We start from the raw sequence: 20637 nt of genomic DNA on the forward strand, positions 1-20637 counted from the left end.
TATCGTGAAGATAAACAAGGTTCTGCTGGAATTGATCCAAGTGAGCACTGACAAAGTTCATCAGATCAAATTCTTTGGGGCTGTAAACAGAGAGGTTTTACCAGACTTTGCTGCCATCTCATCAATTTATATTGATATTTATATGGCACTTGAAAATTGTTTTTAATCAACTTTTACTCAACAAAAGATACATTAACATAACTGCAGCTTAACAAATCACCATTCCCTACCATAGCATCTGTAATTGATTATCTATGCACTCCTAATCTGTCCCACCAAAAACTGAAAACATGACAGATTAAATTATCCTTCCAACAGTTTAAATAAGTGTTTTACTTTGTATTTAAAACAAACATGGAGCTCACTGCTGGCCAGTTGCTTTTTGTCAGCTGACCTGCAGTAACTCACTGAGTGACTGACTCAATCATCCACTGAAGTGAAACTGTTCAGTTCTACTATGTATGCTCAGATCCAAAGTCATCTTACAAGCACTATCTCGCACAGTGAAAAGAAGGTAAAAATTTCGTTTAGTTAGGTTTGAGTAAATTGACAAAAGTTATGAAGAAATCAAACATTATCTCTCTCACACAAATTATTCCTAATACATCCTGATTACCATTGAATTTATCACTGATACATGCTTGATAAATTCCTACATTATTTTTCTTATGTTAATAATGGGGAAAAAAATTATGGGCAGCTTTTACTATTCTGAACAAAACTCTATTCATATTTATCAAATAATACTTCTTTATCACTTTTGTCCAGTAACAGTAAGATTAGAAATAATCTGAATACTTCATTGCAGCACTATATACTATTTGCCTCTCAAAATGTTATTAAATCTACTTCAACTGTAAGGACAAAACAAAAAATATTATTAAAAATACAATTTATAACTTAGTATATGTATGATATATGACACCTGTGTATACACATATTGACAGATATTAAAGGCACAAGCCTGAATTACTGCTTTCCCTGATATATGTATGCATCTCAGTTTTCTTCCTCAGAAAATGCAAGCCTCTTTTCTCTTTTCAACACTTGCATAGAATCAATTTTTTGTTGGAGAGGGGACACATTTTAGGAAAGAAGAACAAATGTGAAGGGGCACAGAAATGTTTTTATACCTATATGACTGAGCATAATTGTGAAGGCAAAAAGAGTCAGAGACCGAGATTACCATTTTTTCAAGATCTTTTATTGCATGGGAAAACTTTTTTTTCTGCAAGTCACTCGTTATTCCTGACACTATAAACCAGAAAATATTCTTAAAAAATCATCTTCCCTTAACATAGATTTTAATGAGTCACAGTGTGTAGTGTAATAGATTTCTTATAACCATTGGGAGGAAGATCCTGAGAAAATTGTTTACAAAAGTTATGAATGTAGAAGATATTTCTTTCAATGCTTTAAATAATTAATTCCTAAACATGGTATAATATACAAAGAAAGAATTGATTATGTAAACACTTCCTAAATTTACAAGTTCATGCTTTGCTTATCACTGTGTTTTTCCTCAAGATTTTTTTTTATTATTCTTTTTCCACCTACTTCATCAACTGTTTCTAATAATCTACCATCACACGAAGTATTTTCCCCTGAAATGTAATATATATCTCATCATTATAAGCCAACTGTACTAAGTAAGTTTCAATTAATTTCATTTTGAGAAAACAAAAATATTGAACATGTAATTTCCAAATTTCTCAAAATGCTTACATCAGTTTCTGAAATTCTGCAGAACTGATCCTTTATTCTTGGGAGCCACCAATTTTCAACTCTTTTTCTTGTCTCCAACCCATAGCTTTTTTCCCATTTCCCCGTCTCACTGTAAATAGTTCTGACACAAGCAGGAACCAGTCTTCTCTGCCATTTAATTAATCCCAGGAAGCCATTTAGTTGTCTCTTCAAGCATGAAGAACAAGGGCCAACTCTCTGACAAACTGACTGCATTCTTAAGGTTATGATACCTGAAAAAGACAAAAATATGTATTTCAGTCTACAATATAACAGGAATTCAATGGTTATTATGATTATACAGAAATTTGGTAGCTATGAAACATATCTTAGCTTGATTTAGATTGCTTGGCTGTTTTCCACAGTACTTGCATTTTATTCCCATGGGTCTGAATTATAAAAGCATTTATTTTTTAGCCAAGAGAGCTTAACTGTGGTCCTTGCACGGAACAAAACTGTTCTGTTCGATTCCTCCTCTAGTAAGATAAAATTCTTGCATTCTATCTCCCATAAAGGGAGGATTAGTCAGTTGAAGGTTCAAGAAGCTCAACTGCCTGAACAGAAAAAGATGGCTAACATGGTGTTAGTAAAAATTCAGAATGAAAAAGGGAGAAGAGGAAGTTGGATGAAATTATCCTGTAAAACTACTGAATTTGTCATCACTGAAAAGAGATGGGGGAGGATGACTATAATTAGTAGATTTCAACTAGACATTCTAAATTGACTATTTTGCTACGGGCTTCCTCGTCAGTACAGTTTCCTGCAAGAACTGCATGAGAAACTTACACTGTTCAGACAAGATATAATTTAAGAAGTCAAGCAAGTAAAGCAATCCAGTTCTCTTTCAACTAAAAATTCAGTTAAAAGAACTCCTCTTATGCTTTAGAGTGAGACTTCTAAAATAAAACTACGCAGATGTGAGAAAGATCAAATAGTCCGCACATTTGGGATTGGCCTCAATGAGATATTTACTGATTTTACTTCCTACAGTAGAAAATATGGCATTAAAAAAAACCCTATTCTAAGATTTCTTCCTCATCTTCACCCCCAATTCCTTTTTTTAAAAAACTTCTTTATTTACATCAATATTTCCTACCTTCTATGGTTGATTTTTTTTTCAAGTTTTGGCCTATACTGTTGTACCAAGCTATTTCAGTCAGTTCATGATTTTTCTTGCAGTTACATGAATAAAATCTCTGTGCAGAGAAACTCTGTATAAGACAGTTTTATTTATGTATTTCCCCATACGATAACAACATTATCAGTAGAAATAATCGCTATACCACCTAAATTAGGTCCCCAGTAAGCTAGTGGGAGGTATAGTTCCTTAACATTCACCACATGTGCATACACAAGCCCTCATTGCCTGTCTCACCACATATCTACAGAATTGCACCTTTTCTCTCTTACTTATCAAGCAGGCTCTTTTAAACATTTTCTCATTTACATACATCATGACGGTACGCTGAATTTTTTGTTGCTAATTTCTAAAATCTCTCTCATTTGTAATAATAATAAATCCAGGACTGAACTCAGGATTCCTGGTGCAGGTGCACAGAAGTTACTCAGGAAACACCTAATTTCTCCCCCTCAATAACCTTACACACTTACTCACTCAACTCAAAATTACCAAGAACATTTCACTACTTCACAGGTTTGCTTATTTTTATTATTTCCTTATTACTTATGTCTTATTTCTATTACTTCAATTTATTTTACAACAGAAAGGAGCACTTCCTTAGGGCAGGACACTTCCAGCATTGCTGATTTGCAAAATACACATTTTAAAACACAGCAGCTATGCACATGGGAATCCTTCATTGAAGGGAGACAGAAAAGACACAAGTTAGACCCCACGCCTGCGCACAGCTCAAGACGTGCCAATGTCACGTCTGCCAGGGCACATTCCGGTGACCTCAGGCTCTACAGGTCACACGAGCAGGGGTCAGAGCGGTGGATGTCAGTGGGAAAGGGGTGGCAGCCTGGGTCACACAGCATTAGACCAAAGCTCATTTAAACACACAGACTGGATAAGAAAGATTTCTACGGCCTCCCTGCTCCCAGACCCCCTCGTGCACAAGACATGATGATCAGCAAGTCACACGATGGGCCAAGCAAGGACAGGCCAAGCAAGGACACGTAGCACAGGGGATAACCAAATGCAAAAGAGGTGGCTCTAAGTGCTTTTGCCTTTTCAGGCTTGTGCTCATGGGACTAGAACAAGAAGGGTGCCCTGCCCCACCCCGGTTAAGGGCACCCCAGCCCAGTGCTGGGTGGGTCTTCGAAGGAGCATGTTACAAGCCCAAACTGTCCAACTCAGGCAGGTGTGCCAAGAAGGGAGGAAGGGGCTGGACTGACGGAGGAACAAAGGCTGAGCCCCTGCTTTGGAAAGGTGCAATAAGCACACAGGAGAGGTGGCCTTCACTACATTAAGGTACTGAAAATTGCTTGGTAAGGGCCAGCACATTTCACTCACCCTGCAAGTGAGGCAGGCAAATTCCTTCCTTTCCCTGCGATTTAAATTTGGATTTTAAAAAGCCAACAAAAACCACCCTACGTTTTTCTTCCCTGCAGTTAATTAGCAGAAGCCCTGCGGGGGTGAGCCGCTGCCAGAGAAGCAGGCACGGGGGCAGGCAGCTCCCTCGGCGGGAAAGAGCGAGCGGGAGAGCGGTGACGGTGGGGCGGTAGACCCGGGGCGGGCTGCTGCGGGGCACGGGGCCGCTGACAGAGCCGGCTGCGAGGGGCTGCCCCGCCGGCAGCGGCAGGGCGAGGACAGCGACACTGACGGCGCGGGCGAGGGGATGCGCAGAGGGCGCACGGCTGCAGGCGCCGGAGGCAAAGGCCGCCCGGGGGGGTGATCGTGAGGAAGAGCGGAGACAGGCGGCAGTTAGAGCCCTTGTAGCTGGCAGGAGGCGAGCCCCGCGCCCGCCGCCGGGGGACCGTTACCTGCGCGCGGGAGCCCGCTGCCGCGCCTCACCCGCCCTCAGCTCCCGCTCCTCGCCCTGGGCGCCGCCATCTTGGCCTCGTTTCCGGCGCGGGCGGCCGGTACGGCGCATGTGCCGCCTCCGCGCCGCCTCTTGCGCACGCGCCGCGCCGCGCCGGCCCCCGGCCGGGGGCGGGTTCTAACGAGGGGGGGGCGGGGGGCGGTGGTGCCTCGGCCGGCGGACGGGCGGGTCGCGGGCGGTTGCAGCCCAGCCGAGCCTCAGCCCCTCAGCCGGGACCAAACGGCCCGAAAGCCGAAAAATCCTGCGGGATATCTCCCGTGTTTCCGAGCCCCGCAGAAGGGGAGGGAAGCGCGGCCCTCTGACACGGCAGCCCTTCGCGAAGCCCCCCCGGGTGCTGTGCCTGCTTAGGCGGCATCCCCTCAGAGCCCGCATTGAAAGTCTCCTTCCAAAATGTAGGGCAAAAACTGAATTTCAACAGTGATAAACGGTTACTAACCTACTAGACATCAGTAGCGACCGTTCTAATTAATGGGTTTTAGGTACCCGCATGCGTTTTAGAAGGCCAGAGAGCACCTCACCTCAGATAGACATACGCTGGGTTTATATGTTACAAGGGTCTACTAAGATCGCAGTCTTTGCCTCGGGGAAAGGCAGCTTGGTAGCAGTGAAGTCCTTGGCCCCTCAGTCGTGCAGATGTTTCAGTAGGTGTTGGATGAGGAGGACAGAGGATGAAAAGCACGGTAGTCACACGAGGAACATGTAAGAGCACTCCTAAGGGTCTGAAGGATCTTGTGCTGGGCAACGTGAGGCTGAATTTGTCACCGGATCACTGTATTTCAGATACTTAACATGCAAACCGAGAAGATCAACAGTAAATAAAAGGGTTAGATTAACCAGGATTGAATCTCTGTATAAATTGCACAGTGTTTGTTTAATATTGTTCACAGCATACACAGATACTCTAAAGTGACCATATAGCTTAGGGCTAGATTTCGGTAGCATTTTGTCTTCAATAATTTTATTTCCCTTCTGTAATTTATTTTTTGAGAGTCAAATTCTGAAATAAAGCCAATAGTTGTTTTGTGATGTCTTTTGGACTAATGCGAAAAAAAAGCAGAAGTCCATAAAACCAATCTAAAGCAGCATAATTAATTCTACCTCTGGCTGGAAAACAACATCTTACCCTGTTGTCAACATTGTACAGTTCAGAGTTGTTTTCAATTACCGCAAGTAGCTTCTAGTAGCCTCCAAAGAACAAAAAATACATCTTTTTTATTTTTCCTGTGGACTGTGTGCTTTTGCTGCTGGAAAATGTTGATTTTTTTAATTTTTAAACTTTTTTCTTCACTGTTGTGTTTCCAGTGGAGTTTAAACCAACACATTCTGTTTATGCAATGCAATGCCTATAGGGCTGTGAACCTTTTTGTACTCTAGAGATAGGGGCTTCTTATATGTCTAAAAATAAGTATTTACCGAGATAAGCTTTCTGCTTGGTTGTGTGTACCTGTCAAGTATGCTTAAAATTTAACCTTTTCACTGCAAAAATTAACTGAGAGCAGCTCTGATGCTTACCTTGCTTATAAACTAGCACAGTTTCATCAGGACTGTGTGCATAATTTTAATTTGCTTTCCTCTTGATGTCCCTTTCAGCAAGTGATGGTGACTTTGGTCTAACAGGCCTTCCTATTCCATATTTCTCTCTGAGCTGCTGGGCTGGGAGAGGACAGGGCATTTTGTGGTATGGGGGGACAGGCAGTGCAGTCCTTGGCTGAGACCCTTCCCCAGGATAAGGAGAGGTCATGACTGGCTGGGACATACTTTCACCTCAAAGGATGATTTCCCTCACACTGGCCCTGGCCCTGGCACTCTCCTGATTCACATGGTGCCATTTGAGGGCTTGTGTCCCTGCTCGCTCCTTGCGCTCTGCAAGGGTTACAGCCTGCTAAGGAAAGACAGGTGAGCGAGAAGTGTATCCAACCCCTGCCTGGCCTATTAAGATGAACCCTTGTTGAAGTTTGTTTTCATTTGTATGGCGGGCTGTTAAGCTCACAGCTGTGATTTGTGATTCCTGTTGGGTTCAGCTCAAGAACCTAGGAGTTTCCCACTTCCAAAGAGAAGGGACCTGATGTGGAAGAACTGGCTGTCCTTGCTTGCAAATGAAAACCTCTTTACTTTGTGTGTCACCTCAACTGGAGACAACACGGTAGAGCTCAGAGTAAGCAGAGGTAGCAAAATAACAAGAGAATTGTCTTATGTTGTCTTGAAAACATTTTGAAAGTTCAATCACTGCCTCAAATTCAGAATTACGGTTTTTAAAATAAATTTCAATCTCTGGACTGTTGAAGTATTTAATGTTAAACATATTGACCTATATTTCTCAAGGCCTGCCATCAAGATTATAGTTGATTGAGTAGTCAGACCTTTGTCTTATCTTTTTAATCCATTCATTTCACTAAAATATTGCTTTCTCATCCTGACAATCTACTTATGTATTTCATTTGCTTGAAGCTGAGGATAATCTGTTTAGATAATACTAAATTAATCACAATCTTAAATGCTTCCAAGGAAGTTAGGTGGATGCTATACACAAATGCAGACCTGCCATACCTCGGGAGCACTTAGGTTTGGGCCCACGTGGAGCCACCAGCACTTCTCTGTTCGCCATATTATGAAACAGCTCAAACCAGGCTTGGGTAAAGTTAGACGTAGCTTGTGATAAGGCTGAAATGGGTATTGCCAGAGGGGTTTATAAATGCATTGAGGCACAGTGTTGTGCCAGGTCTTGGCTATAGGTGCCACTTTGCACCCACTATTTCCAAAAAAACAAAAAACAAATTAAAAAACAAATAATACCATTTTCTATTATTCCAGAATACTGGGAGGACTTGCTGGTATGATTTTGATTAGCTGCTAACAAAAACAAGCCAAGAACATTTGACACAAATTTAAATTGTGTGTAACTTCAGGACATGTAGAAGATGACTTCTGTCAAGATACTACTGGGAACTTACTCTGAGAATATATTGAACTCTTAATTTGTGTCACTTTCGCATTAATTTTATTGAAGCTTATTGTGCTGTCTGGATTCTAATAGTGAAGAAGGCAGCCAGTATCAGATGAAGCTAAACAAGGTGCAAGATTACCTATAAACAGAAATTAAAACTAGGTGAGAAAAACTGAGACCATCCAGAAGCATACTCAGAAAGAAAGAAGAACATAGGTGTTTTGAGTAGTATGATAATCCATGAGGATCAAAACCAATGCAGATATACACTGTTACTTGGCATTTGAGCTTGTTTATTGGCTTATTCATGGTAAGAATAGTGGTGAGTTGCCTATCTATTAAGCACTAACTGTTTGGCATCATCGTTTTAAAAACACTGAGATCCCATGTCAGCAATAAGTGCTAGAAATGACAATGAATGATTGTCCCATGATATGAAGAGGACAGCCAAAAGCACACCAAAGCTTTCCTCCAAAATCTGATACTGACTTTCTTCTGTGGTCTCATCCAAGTCAGCTAACCTCTCTGAGATATTTTCCTCTTCCAGCAACAGGAGGTCAGATTTTCCTGTTTGCTGTGCCCTGTCTGCATGATTGGATGGGTGGAAAGTTGGCCAGGTTGTGAAAGGAAGGTAATTCACCTGCTATATATATGACAAGTGGAAAAAGAGTCAGAGAAAATGATCAGGGGCAATTACACTGTTTCTAAATGAGAGGGAGCTTGATATACGGCTGAAAATTACAGAGGGCTTTGAGGCTACTATGCCTCTGCTTTCTTCTTTTAATTTCTATATTCAAGAGCATTCAGATGTGCCAGGGGCTTAAGCCAAAATATCAGACTATGAACCCCAAAAATGGTGGGGTGTATTGTAACGGGATGAATACACGACATCCTCAGACTTTTCCAGACAGGGGACCTACCCCACTCTCCCATGATCCCCAGCTTCCCTCTGTGGGTTTTACTTGTTAACCTGGACTGTTTACTGAGTCTCCTTTCATTATGGGAAATTAATGATATAATGACATTTGTATTTACCTTAATAATAACCTTGGTACTAAACTGTTTTCCGTAAGGCTGATATTCCCCTATTTCCTTTTTTAGACTTTACACTAACTTGTTTGTTAGCATTTTTGTTAAGCCAGAGCCTGGAGATGATTAAGTAGTTAGTTAATTCATTAGTTCCTGTTTGGGAAGTGTGCAGAAGTACCCCAGTTGCCTGTCACTTAAATAGACATGCTTCCCAGATTTCCGTACAAGTATAATTTTGCCTTTGCTGATAGTTACCAGAATTGATGCTTGTGTTTCCTGGCATTGCTCTTTTGCTCCTACATCAACAACATGACTAGTATTTTTCCAGCCTCCTACAAAAAGAGGATTAAAACCCAGCATTTGGAATACAAAATAATTTTTATTGCCTGCATACTTCAGATCCCAGCCCCATTTCATGTAATTAAAGAGTTGCTTGTTTTTTTCCATTAAACTCCTTGAGAGTGGCTTTTGCTTCTGAGTTTCATTTTGCCTTTGTTTACATATACATGTATTTAGTGGTTTTGCTTTAAAACACAAGGTCAGATTAAAAAATGCAGGTGATTGGATTGCAGGGATGTGAAGAATACACTTGAGAATATAAAAAAGCAAGAAATTAATAGACTAAATTTAAAAAAATAACTTCTCAAAGCCATGTCCACCATTCAAGCCTAGATCTCAAGGGTAAGGATTCTGAGTGACCCCATGAAGATCAACAGAAGCTTCATTTTTGCAGATTTTATTTTAAAAGCACTGAAATATTGTGGTAATGGAAGAATAAACTCTTGAAACAGGTAGAAGAGGTAGAGTTATACGTTTGGGATAGAAGGGTATGGATTTGAGCAAGGCTGGTCACATCACTAGGGGTGGAGCTTAACCTGCTTATAATGGGTATTACATGAAATGGTTGACACCCGCTCCAGCCAGGAACTGGCCTGGGTGACAGAGGAGGTTCTTGTCATCCAAACCAGCACAGGTTTGTTATTCCTTGGTTTTGCAAAATGAAGAACTCACACAATGTGTCAATGGAAGAAGAGATCAGCTAAATTAAGAAGCCAACAATTTCCCCCCCACCATCCGGGGGTCTGTGCTCAGTGAGCAGGATGGCCCTGTCTGGTTGGAAAATCCATGAACCTGTGCCTGTCCCTGTGCCACTCATTAAACCACTGAAAGATACAGAAGGTTTTTGAAAATGTGCGAGATCCAGACTTAGTGGAATCATATTTATCAGTGCTGTTTTAGCAGGTTGATGTTGGTCCCTAAGCCTAGAGCTGGGTCATGGCGCTGAGTCCATTTTGAGTCCTAGGTGAGTCTTATTCCGAGGGGATTTTGTGCAGCACCTGTGTTGTGTTGGGTGTTTGCAGAGAGGTGCATTTAACCTAAAATGCACATCCTCGATGTACCACACAAAGGTATCAGACCGGTGTCTGTGACAGCAGCTTCTTACTGATTCAGACTGAAGTTTGTGAGTAGGTGTGAGCACACAGGTGGGGAGAAGTTATCAGAATGAATGTACCTTCACTATTTTGCCTTTCATCAACAGTCCAGTTTTTAAGCAAAGCAATCTGTGCTGTATTTTCATCTTGGCCATCTTCTAATTCACTAGCACAATTTTGCTGTTGCTTGGAACTAGTTATACACAGTGGTGAGCAAAATTACCCCTTTGCAGCAGTCAAAGCTCTACATTTCTTGCTTTTAATCTGGAAAAAAAGCTGTTTGTAAGACTGTTTAAAGTTTTGAATTTACAGCCACAGGGCTAAGAGCCCAGTCCTCACAAACTGGTGGACTCTGGTTATGGTGACACCATATTGTCATTACGCTATCCGCAACTCAGATGCGTTTGGGAATGTTATGTCTCCTTATTACAGCTAGGAATGCAAATTTTGGAAACCTGGGTTTTCATTCTCCTCTCTTTCTCGAAGCCTGTCATTTGGGATGGTGGGTCAGTTGTGTGCCAAGAGGCAGGCGATTCCAGCTGCTTGAGGCCATTAGTGAAGGCTGCCATGCTGATACGGTACATACCCTCTATACATATGTGGGGGAGAAGATCATCCATCTGGACAGCCACCTTACAGGAGGCGCTGTGCCCCTCTTCCTCACCTTCTTTCACAGTACATTTTTGTATTACAAAAGTGTGTGCTACCATGTCAGACAAGAACCAATAACAAGACAAACACCCATTAATTAAACCCTTGTCATGTGATGATGTTTCTTTCATTAAGAACTAGGCCTTCATATTTAAAGTAAGTGGTGAATGGATATTTTCCATTCACTGTGACTACTAAACCAGCTTTTTACACTGACGGCCATACTTCATCACTGCAATCATCCAACAACCAGATTGCACTTAAACTTTGTAATGATATCTGACAGCAGGAAACAGTTTGAGTGCTGGGTAACATCATCCTGCACACTGGGTTTGTCTTGTTGGCTGTCAGCTGGCTGTCAGCTGGCTCCAGAAGAACTGGAGTAGAATAGGAGGAAAATATCTGCAAGTCTTAAAATTAATGAGCGTTACTTGATCTTTACTGTATGGAAAAGTTAAGATGCTAATATTTACTAAAAAGCTCAGTGCAGCTTGGAAGCTGTTGTATACACATAGTTACATGTATGTGTATATGTTGTCTGTGTATATATATGTAAACACATAACAAAAGTGCACATACGCATACATATATGCGTGTTTTATATACATACATATAAATATGCCCCAGATGAAAGCAAACATGATCTAACTCTTTTTTTTTTTTTCTGTATTTCTACACACAGTATAATTACCAAAGGAGAAAGAATGATTAAATTAGTCTTTCTAGTTAAACAGAAAACAAGATGAAAGGAGCCTGGGTTTAACAGAGGAACATGGTGCCAGAATAATCTGATAGCTTTCCTTAAATGAGATAATGGATTTTTCAAAATAGAAAATGTGGTAAATCTCATTTGGACCTTAGCAAAGCACTTGAAACACTCCTAAATGGGAAAATATTAATGAAGTAAAAGAAGATGGAGGTTAACAGAGGGCATGAAGGGTGGGGAAGAACTGACTGATGGGAAAGGGCAGAGGAAGAGATGGAAAAGAGAAGAGCCAAGAAGCAAGTTACTGTGAGTTCCTCAAGGGTCAATTTTAGGACCAGTGCTGGTAATATTTTCATTAAGTATATTAGTTTATGAAGTCAGCGTGCTCTTGAAATCTAAAGATGAAGGGACATTGCTAACATGGAAGAAGACTATCATGTATTAAAACCTTTCTGACTCTGACAGGGAGATAAATGGAAAGAAGTGTTTGATTAGAACAGAATGTCAGGGCGTGCACTTCAGAGTTAATGAGGAATTTCTTCTCTAAGGGAGACAAGAGATGACTCGGGTGGAGAGAACTCTGGGTGTTGTAGACAATGACTATGGTGACTATGAATCGACCATAGGATGAAGCCATGAAGAAGGCGTACGTGCTCATAGCATACATCAGACAAGGTATTTCCAGCAGAAAGAGAAAGTTTCATTGTAGAGGCATGGATGAATGCAGGTCTGCAACACAACTGCTGTCACATTTCTCTAAGAAAGATGAATTCTTCTGCAACAAGTGCAGAGGTACCATAAAGCATGTCATATGAGAGATGACATAAAGTGCTGCTTAGTCTGAAAAATAAAGGCTATGGTAGGATACTGATTTCTTTCTAAGAGGACCAGAGAAGAGCTATTTAAGGAAAAGAATAAAAAACCCCAAGTAATCATATTACATTTAGACTGGAAAGCAAGAGCAGGTTCTCACTGATGGATGAGAGAGGTCCTCAAACAACTTTCCAGAGGAGCGGAAACAGCCTCCCCCCTCCAATAACTCTGGCAACTTTTAGGACAAAATTCAACCCATTAACAGAAAAGAAGATGTGGCATGATCTCTGTGGAGAGCCAGGGTCTGGTCTACGTTTGGTAATGCAGGTGGCCTCCTGAAATACTGTAACTGGTCACCCAAATCCTTATTTCCCTGGAAAAATTCTAAATTACCTTGTGAAGTAATATTTAAAATGGGAGCCTTGCTTGCTAGCAATTAGCTTGCAAAGTAAGGCAGATACAGCTGTGCTATCTGTCCTACAGTACAGTGGGAAACCTGAAGGTCTCATAGATGTAATGCAAAGTTGGCATTTCTGTAAATCACTTTCTGCTCCCCTTTCGAAACTCATTATGCTTTAATAAAAATTAAAATTTACATTTCGACAGGGGGAGGGTTCTTCTGCACATTTTTCAGCAAAACTGCCTGCATGGCTTGCAGGCGTACCAGATGTACCGGATAAGCTCACTCAGCATTCTTTACTCCCATTGAAATGACTTGCTAGTGACGGGCAGGAGAGGATGTTTCGTGCCTTCCTGTCCCAAAAACCAGATTTAAGCAAAGCACATGCAATTTCAGCACAGGATATACCTTCATTCATACTTCACTGTAAGAAAATCACTTGTTCACTCAAGAATGACCTAAGCCCAGGAATGATGGTCATGGATAGTGACTCAACGCTGTTCCTTATCAGCATTTTTTTACAGTTGAGCTGTGGCAGCTACTTGCTGTTGGGGTGATAAAGCAGGTAGTGCTGCAAAGGACAAGCAGACTGTTTTCTTGTGCCAGGACATTATGCCCATTTTATACCTAAGGTAGCCAGATTGTGTGGGTCTCTTTGTCCTGGGCCAGTGAGGAGCCGTGTGTGGGACGCCTGTGAAGCCCACCTTGGGCATGGGGCTGGGGACAGTGTTCACCAGGGCCTGCTTTAGCTGAGGAAGGCTTTGCACTCAAGGAGAAAGTTCATCCAGTGGCAACACAGGGTACCTAAGTCAGACCCCTGCTCTCTCTGTTGACTACAGAAAGAGCCAAAGAAAGGAGCTGGCCTCCCCTAAGGATAGCTTTTGTCAACACCTCGCTCAGCTGTGCCCTGTGGGCTTGATGGACTGTTGTGAAGATGTGAAAGCTGCAGGACATCTCTGCATTATAAAATTAATATTTTATGTTCTTTTACCAATCTGCTGCTTCTCGTGATGCCAGGACAGGGAGGAAAATCTGCAGAAAAGCCAACAGTGCATAAGAACAGCTTGATAAATTGAGCCTGAGAAATTTCATGAAACATTGAGTGTGATGTTTTGTCCAGATCTGTATGCTGCTCTCTACTGACACAGTAAGGACTCCATCATCAGCAAACGCAAGAGATGGTCAATGGGAAGGTCTTAATAGGAGTGAAGTTGCTAATAACCTGCTGTCAGAAGTCAGACTCTCAGCCCAATAGTGAAGCAGAGGGGGGAAACAACTGCTGGGCTGGGAGCCCCAGGACCCAGAAAGGGTTCAGATCAGATCTGGGAATGGTGAAGGCTGTTTAACTGGGGGAGTCCAAGCAGGACCAGCACAAGAGCAACTAGATACTGGACCCAGCAAGCCACTATGTCAGGGTTGGTATGCACAGGGTAGGGAGGAAGCCTGCTCACAGTCCAGCAGGGAGACTATTGCACTGCTTTAGGATACTGCATATATTACAGCTGGGAAAGTTATGACGCTGTTATGATCCCCTGCTGTCTCATGCAGTTGCAGATACCTTACATTCTTCATTAGCACTATTTTCAGCTCTGAGTCCTGTTAAAGGAATTTTTAATTTAATTTTCTTTGGAAAGGAAGAAAAACAGGATTGGTAAAGCATTGTGGATGCTGTTTGAAGTCTGTCAGTCTTTCCTAATGATCATCTACTATGATTTAACTTTAGTCCTTTTTTTTGCTATTTTTATTAATTTTTTAATGTGGCTATCAAACAGATATATTTAATGCCACATAGACTATGGAGATATGAAGTCCATTACTCAGAATGGTCTTGTTAGCTGTAATGCATATGCTATTCAGATCCATTGGTACTAGATAGAAATCCTCTTGCTTGCCAATAATTAGATAACTAATAGGATGATTGAATGCTCTGGACTGCAATTCCTAAATACCAATTAACACCTCATTTTCAGGATTTGATGTTATAAAACCTGCCACTCATTTCCTCTTTGTAGCTGAAATTATAGGAAAAGATGTCACAAAAACTGTCTAAGAAAGTGGAGTATCTTGCTTCTTAATAGAAGATGTCTGAGATTTAGACGATATATCTAAAAAAAAAAAAGAAAATATATTTCAAAAGTTAAGTAGTTATATTTCAACAATGTAAGACTTTTTACATGAGTGCAACTTTTAACAGTTGAGAGTGTCTCTTTGGAGAGTACAGCTCATTTTAGATTCTGTTGCCATAAATAAACTCAACAATGCCAAGTTACATTCTGGAATTCAAGGCAAGTTTTGCTTCTAGCTATACAGACCCACAGGGATGCTGAGGTGACCTGTCTGTGTGTCCTGTCATCGTGTCCTACATGAGAAGTACAGGGTTGCTTCAGTAGCCAAATTCTACTTTTTTTTTTTTGTTTTTTTTAGTTCAGCTTGAACTTGTGAAAAATAATTTGCATGAAGTGAACAAAATACCAAAACACGATTCAGATACTCTGTATATACAGCCCATACAGTCGGATTCCTACTTTTGATTCTTAGTTCTAAAGGTTTTTTTGGATGTAATTTTTCCTGTTAACATACCCAAGTCTAAGCAGCGCATGTAATGTTTGCAGTTTTTACATGTGTTTTGCAAACCCAATACTTATACTGTTAACCTTATGCTAATTTAAATATTGTTTTCTACTCTTTAACATTCAAAAGCCCACTGGAGGAGTTAAGATTAGAAGGTAGCTTGACACCTAGAATCCCCAGCCCACATTAGCACTGCTTTTACATGAATTCAGTGCTAAGATTTCTTAAGGCCTGTCCAGGATTTTTACTGCCTGTTCTTTATTGAGTGCTTTGCTGTATGTGGAGAAAAAATGGCCCATCATTTGTATACAGAAAAATTGAGGAGTACTTCTCACTCAGTTTCAGGCTTCCATTGAAGTACTCCTCATTTCTCTTCATCCTAAGGGCTTCTCCCATGCTTGCCTGCTTGCAGCTGAGGTGTTAATCCCACACAGGATGCTTCTCTCAGGACACTGTGGACAGTCATTCAGCAGCAGTTTCTGGACTGCAGGACATGCTGGGACTCAGAGGACGCTGGGGAGCCATGGCACTGCATGCACGAGTGGTGGTACCCCTGTACACCCAGTGTCACAAATGTATGTTGGCGTGCTGAGAGAGTTCCATGACCTGGACTGATGCTGACGAAGTGCTGAGTGATGTCTCCAAAATATCTTCCTAATGTAGTGGAGTTTCAGGGAACCTCTCTGTGTGCTGGGGGAGCCTGGAGCTAGGAGCCAGCACAGACACTGGCTGCACAGTTGTGTTGGGAGATGGTTACCACAGGCTGTTAGAAGTCTATGACTTACCAAATTGCTGGCAGGAAATCAGATGTCAGTGTTTTCCTGACAGAAGTCTACCGAGTGACTGTACTACAGCTTATTCACAGGTTGAACGCTGGTTAGTGGCTGTCGCTCTATCCATCTGAGCTTCAGCAAAATTGGAGACCAACTAGAAAGAAAAAAATACATTCAACAACTTTCCAAAAATCTGGAAGGAGTGACTGAGAATTATGTGGGTAAAAAGGTGTATAAAAAGTCTGCATCATGCCTTGAGACATGCCATTAGAGAGAAGTAATTAATTTTTTGATAAAATTTAGAAACTAAAATGGTCTGCAGTGCATATGCAAAAGCTAATTCTGGGGCAGTGCTATGTCTCAGTATCTTGTGAAGTACCAGCTGCAAACTGAATGCTTTATATCCCCTAGGAAAGTAGACAGTCTTGGCTTTCCAGTGATATAAACCAATCCGTTCCTGCCTTAATGCCTCCAAGGGTTCTGTATCTCAAGCCAGACTCCATTTCAGTGCTGTAGCTTGCTGTTTGGGGGCTGCAGGCAAGTGTAGTTTTTGGAGATTAAATTCATGTTTTAGGAAAGAAAGAGAAACCTTTGTCTGGCTTGTTTTGTGTTTTAAAATTGTAGCTACTCATTGTAAAATGTTGGTGTGAGAAGCCACCATGTGGTGTGTACTTGTTGGTGCTCACTGTTTTCCCAGGAGAAGTCTGGAGGCCAAAGGTGCATGATAAACGGAGCTTATTAGACATTTAGCTGGTTGACTAATGACCTATTTCTGAACTGAGTGTAACTGAGAGTGGTTTTTGTTCCAGTCTCCTGGATATCACATGGTAAAAACTCACCACCAGGCTTTGTGAATCATTAGTCATGAAATTTCTGTTGTGAAGAATGTTGGCTTCTTCATGCCTACAGATTCCTTTTCTAGTTCTCTTCTTTTCCCCAAAAATTTGGGAGCAGCAGCAGATTTTCCTGACCTAGAATTGAGCCGTTAAGCAATAGGTCCAGAATTTTCTTGATCACAAAGATCAAGAAATAGAGAAAGAAGCAAAGGACTTTTCTTACATACAGCCCTTTATTTAGATGCTGAGAAGAGGTAGCACAGTGCACCATGCCTCAGAAACATGGATACTTTCCCCAACCCTGGCAGTAGTCTATGGGATGTTCTCACATTAGTTATTTCACTTTTGGGTTTCAAATACTTGCTTCCCTCTCATCTCATTTTTAAGAGACTCCCCATATCCAGTCACTTACAGCTGAAGAGTTGAGACTCTCTATAATTTAACAAGAATAGAGTGAACTACTCTAAATTGCAAAGCTTTCCTTGAGTCCGCAGGAACACATGAATGCTTTTACCAGCCAGGGATTTGCAAAAGCAGTCTAGACTTTGTAAAAGCAGTTATTATTAGTATTAGGTCTCATCTGAAGTAATTTATTGGAAAACACTGTATACACAGTAAGGGGAAAAAGAGATCCTCAGACATGACAGGATTGCCTTTATGCTTTGATCTTTGGTTTTATAATCTGTAGGAACTAGTGTACAAATCAAAATGCCAGCCAGACTCTTCTGGAAATCTGGATTCTCACAAAGATGAGCATGTAATGATAGTTTTGCTTTTGCCCAAATCGACAGCTTTTCTGTCCCATTGTTTCCTATCGTCCCTCACTTCCTTCTTGAGCTGCTGCAGCTAAAACCTTTCTTCTCTTAAACCATTTTGATAACACTCTTTCTGAAGTTCGTGATTAAAATATATGATAGGAAGATGCCACCTTACAACAGAAGAGGCTTCCCCATGAGTTATCTTCTATAGCTATACACAAGCAGCGATGGTTTCCTCTCCAGACATTATAACTAGGTGGGGCAGACCAAAGGGAGCAGTGGTAATGATTTTCCCACTAATGTATCTGGAACTACAAGAGAGAGGATTTACAAGTTTTGTGCAAAAGAGATAAGTAGCAGTCCTCAAAACTGAATCCAGATCCCCTGACATCCAGCCCCAGCTATAACTGTACAGGCACCTCCACTGTTTCTTTGTGATTGCCAACACAGGGGTGTAAATCTAAGCAAGCAGTGCTGAGCACGTTCAGCTCCCACTGAAGTACGTAGGACTCAGAGGTGCTCAGCCCCATGCTGCCCTTGACAAGAAGGTGGTACCGGACCTGGTCTAGACCAGCGCTTGTTCAACCTTCACCACCCCCAGGCTCTGTTACCTGCCTGCATCAGCCACCTTCTCTTATTTCTCATATGTCTCTAATCCACCACACGCACATGTGGGAGTATCTAAATTAAAAATAGCAATCCAGAAAAAAATGCAGTGCAGTCGGAGAGCTGATTTGCAGCTGAATTATTCATCCCTACATATCCCTCTCATCGCAGGATGATAGTACCGGAGATGCGCAGGTGCAGCCTGGCTCAGGGACTGGTGATGCCAGGGAGAGACAACAACTTTGCGGGTGTCCATTGGTCCCTTGTCAGCAAGCAAATTCCCCACTGGTCAGCTCATTTGTCTTTTTATACCAAGTGACACGTGAAAACACGTTCAACCACTGCCCCGCTCCCCTCTATGCCGCCTCCCTTCACTTATTACCCAATAACCGGACTAATGCATCTCAGCTCTCGCAAACCCAAACAACTGAATTAGTCCAACCTTTTAAAAGGTTATTGGAACACCCTGTTCCATTAACACCAAGCTTTAGTAGAGAAAAACATGAAAAAGCTGTTTCCATGCTCTTATTGGCCAGGCCTGAGCCAGGGCGCTTTGGTGGGTTGCCAGCATGTGAAATTGCAATTTGCAAGAGACCATGAGTGATTTTCCCCATGTATCTGCAGGGGTGGCCCTTGGTTTTAATCAGCACTCTGGTAGCTATGATTGCAGTGCGCATTACAAAAATTGCTGGTAGTTAATTGTCGCTTTTTTGCAAGGAATTTTCGTAAATAACATTTTTATTCCCACAGAGAATCATTCAATTACTAGAGCAATCATAAAAACCTCGGAAGTCAGAACATTCTGAGACATGAAAGAAGGAAAAAAAAAACCCCAAAAACGGACTTCAAAGTAGTCTTCATGGTTCCTGGCTGGCATCCTGCTTCCCTTGCCTGGTGTGACGTATTTGACATGGCCTCCCTCACCACCGCAATCCCGGGCTGGAACCTCACAGAATCCCCGCTCAGGCATCCTCCCTGCTGTGAAGCTCCTGGGCACATGAAAGCTGAATGATATAATAGTAAGAAAAAAACCAGACGTTTGGTAGTGCCTCTTTGCTTCTGGTAGACAAAACCTCCTGTTTAACTGGTGACGTAAGCAAGATGTTAGAAGTTTGTATTGTGCAAAACATAGCTCAGCCCCAGACTCCCCTGGGCAGTGGTTTCCATGTCTGCATTCTTTTCTCCATTGGCTCTCCTGTCTGTGGGGTCCCAGCACCATTTTTTTTCTTCCATGGTTTCTGTAGGGTACCTACACGGATATCATGTTCCCTGTCTCATTCCTGCAACCTGGTGCCACATGCCACCAACTTATTGACAATTCAGCTATGGCTGCTTTGGAGGTGTGCCGGCATCTTAGCAGGCTAATCTTCCCCCACAAAACTGCAATCACTTTGTTCTGAATTACGACAAATTGTAGTCATCAGAAACACGTAACGGAGCCATGAGTCCATGGAAGGACGGTCCCACCTCACTTTGCTACTGCAGGCATTCAGAAAGGAAGATAGCAATGGCTGCTGTAGCACCCTACCCTCTCCCATGATCCATCTCTCCAGCTTCCACCTCAGCCGGAGGCATTGCACAGGTGGAGCAGGAGACCCAGTTTGGCTTTGGATGTTAGCCAAAGTGACCAAGGAACAGAAGTGACCAAGAGAAAGGAGAAGACGCTCAGCAGCTGTAAATCGAGGATCATCCAAGGAAGTACTTGCTACTTGGATAGAAATGCTACAGTCTCTCTCTTAAGTTTCTGATCTACTTCTGCAGCTCAGCGATACAGGAGTCTGTGCCAGACATCAATCTGGGCACTTGTCTCAGGGCTTCAGCTTTGCTTTCTTCTAGTTGGCACTCAGCAGCGTCATCCCTTCACTGCAGGGGCCCATTTCTTCCCAGTGGGAGCTGCTGGAAGCAGGTCTGATACTCATACACACCCAGGCATCCTTCGCTGGGATGTAAATGCCCAGGCTTGGGCACTTCCAGAGTACAGCCAGAAAGAAGCCCTCCAGTTTTCACAGCGCTCTATCGCTTTTGCTAGATTTTGTATCACCTTCTCTTTAGCTGATCAATCTCAGCTGGGAGGCAGCTGTTTGCTAACCACTGAAATGGGGCCAGTTTCTCCAAAAAGGGCCATTCAGTGACAGTCCTGTTACGTTCTGTATTCAAGCATATTCTCCATACACTTCATTTCTGCAGCTAAACATTAGCTTCATGTGAAGATTTGCTGAGCAGTGAAAGATAAAGCAGGCTGGAGAGAGGAGAAGAGAGCAAGGGAATGCTATTTGCATGATGTCAAAAGAGCAACCAGCTTTTACTGTTACCTCTGATGAAATGCTGAAGGGCAAGGTGAGAAAACAGAGATTTGTTAGCACTGATCA

At 42.1% G+C, this 20637-nt stretch overlaps 1 protein-coding gene across 6 annotated transcripts in view; it reads right to left on the minus strand.

Annotated features, from left to right (window-relative positions):
* The window catches only part of LARS2 (leucyl-tRNA synthetase 2, mitochondrial), a 145655-nt gene that overhangs the window by 85471 nt on the left and 39547 nt on the right, over window positions 1-20637 (minus strand). The window contains exons 1-2 of one of the 6 annotated variants that reach the window (XM_074840588.1): window positions 16081-16098; window positions 1726-1976 (exon numbers count right to left, since the gene is read on the minus strand). In XM_074840588.1, the coding sequence (XP_074696689.1) occupies window positions 1726-1959 (234 nt within the window). In that variant the 5' untranslated portion in view covers window positions 1960-1976; window positions 16081-16098. Of the gene's footprint in view, window positions 1-1725; window positions 1977-4219; window positions 4654-4689; window positions 4782-5266; window positions 5370-16080; window positions 16099-20637 lie in introns of those variants that run through there. The other 5 variants (XM_074840571.1, XM_074840553.1, XM_074840595.1 and 2 more) reach the window with 5 other exon arrangements.

Source organism: Strix aluco, chromosome 1 (genome assembly GCF_031877795.1).
Source record: "Strix aluco isolate bStrAlu1 chromosome 1, bStrAlu1.hap1, whole genome shotgun sequence".
Taxonomy (NCBI): domain Eukaryota; kingdom Metazoa; phylum Chordata; class Aves; order Strigiformes; family Strigidae; genus Strix; species Strix aluco.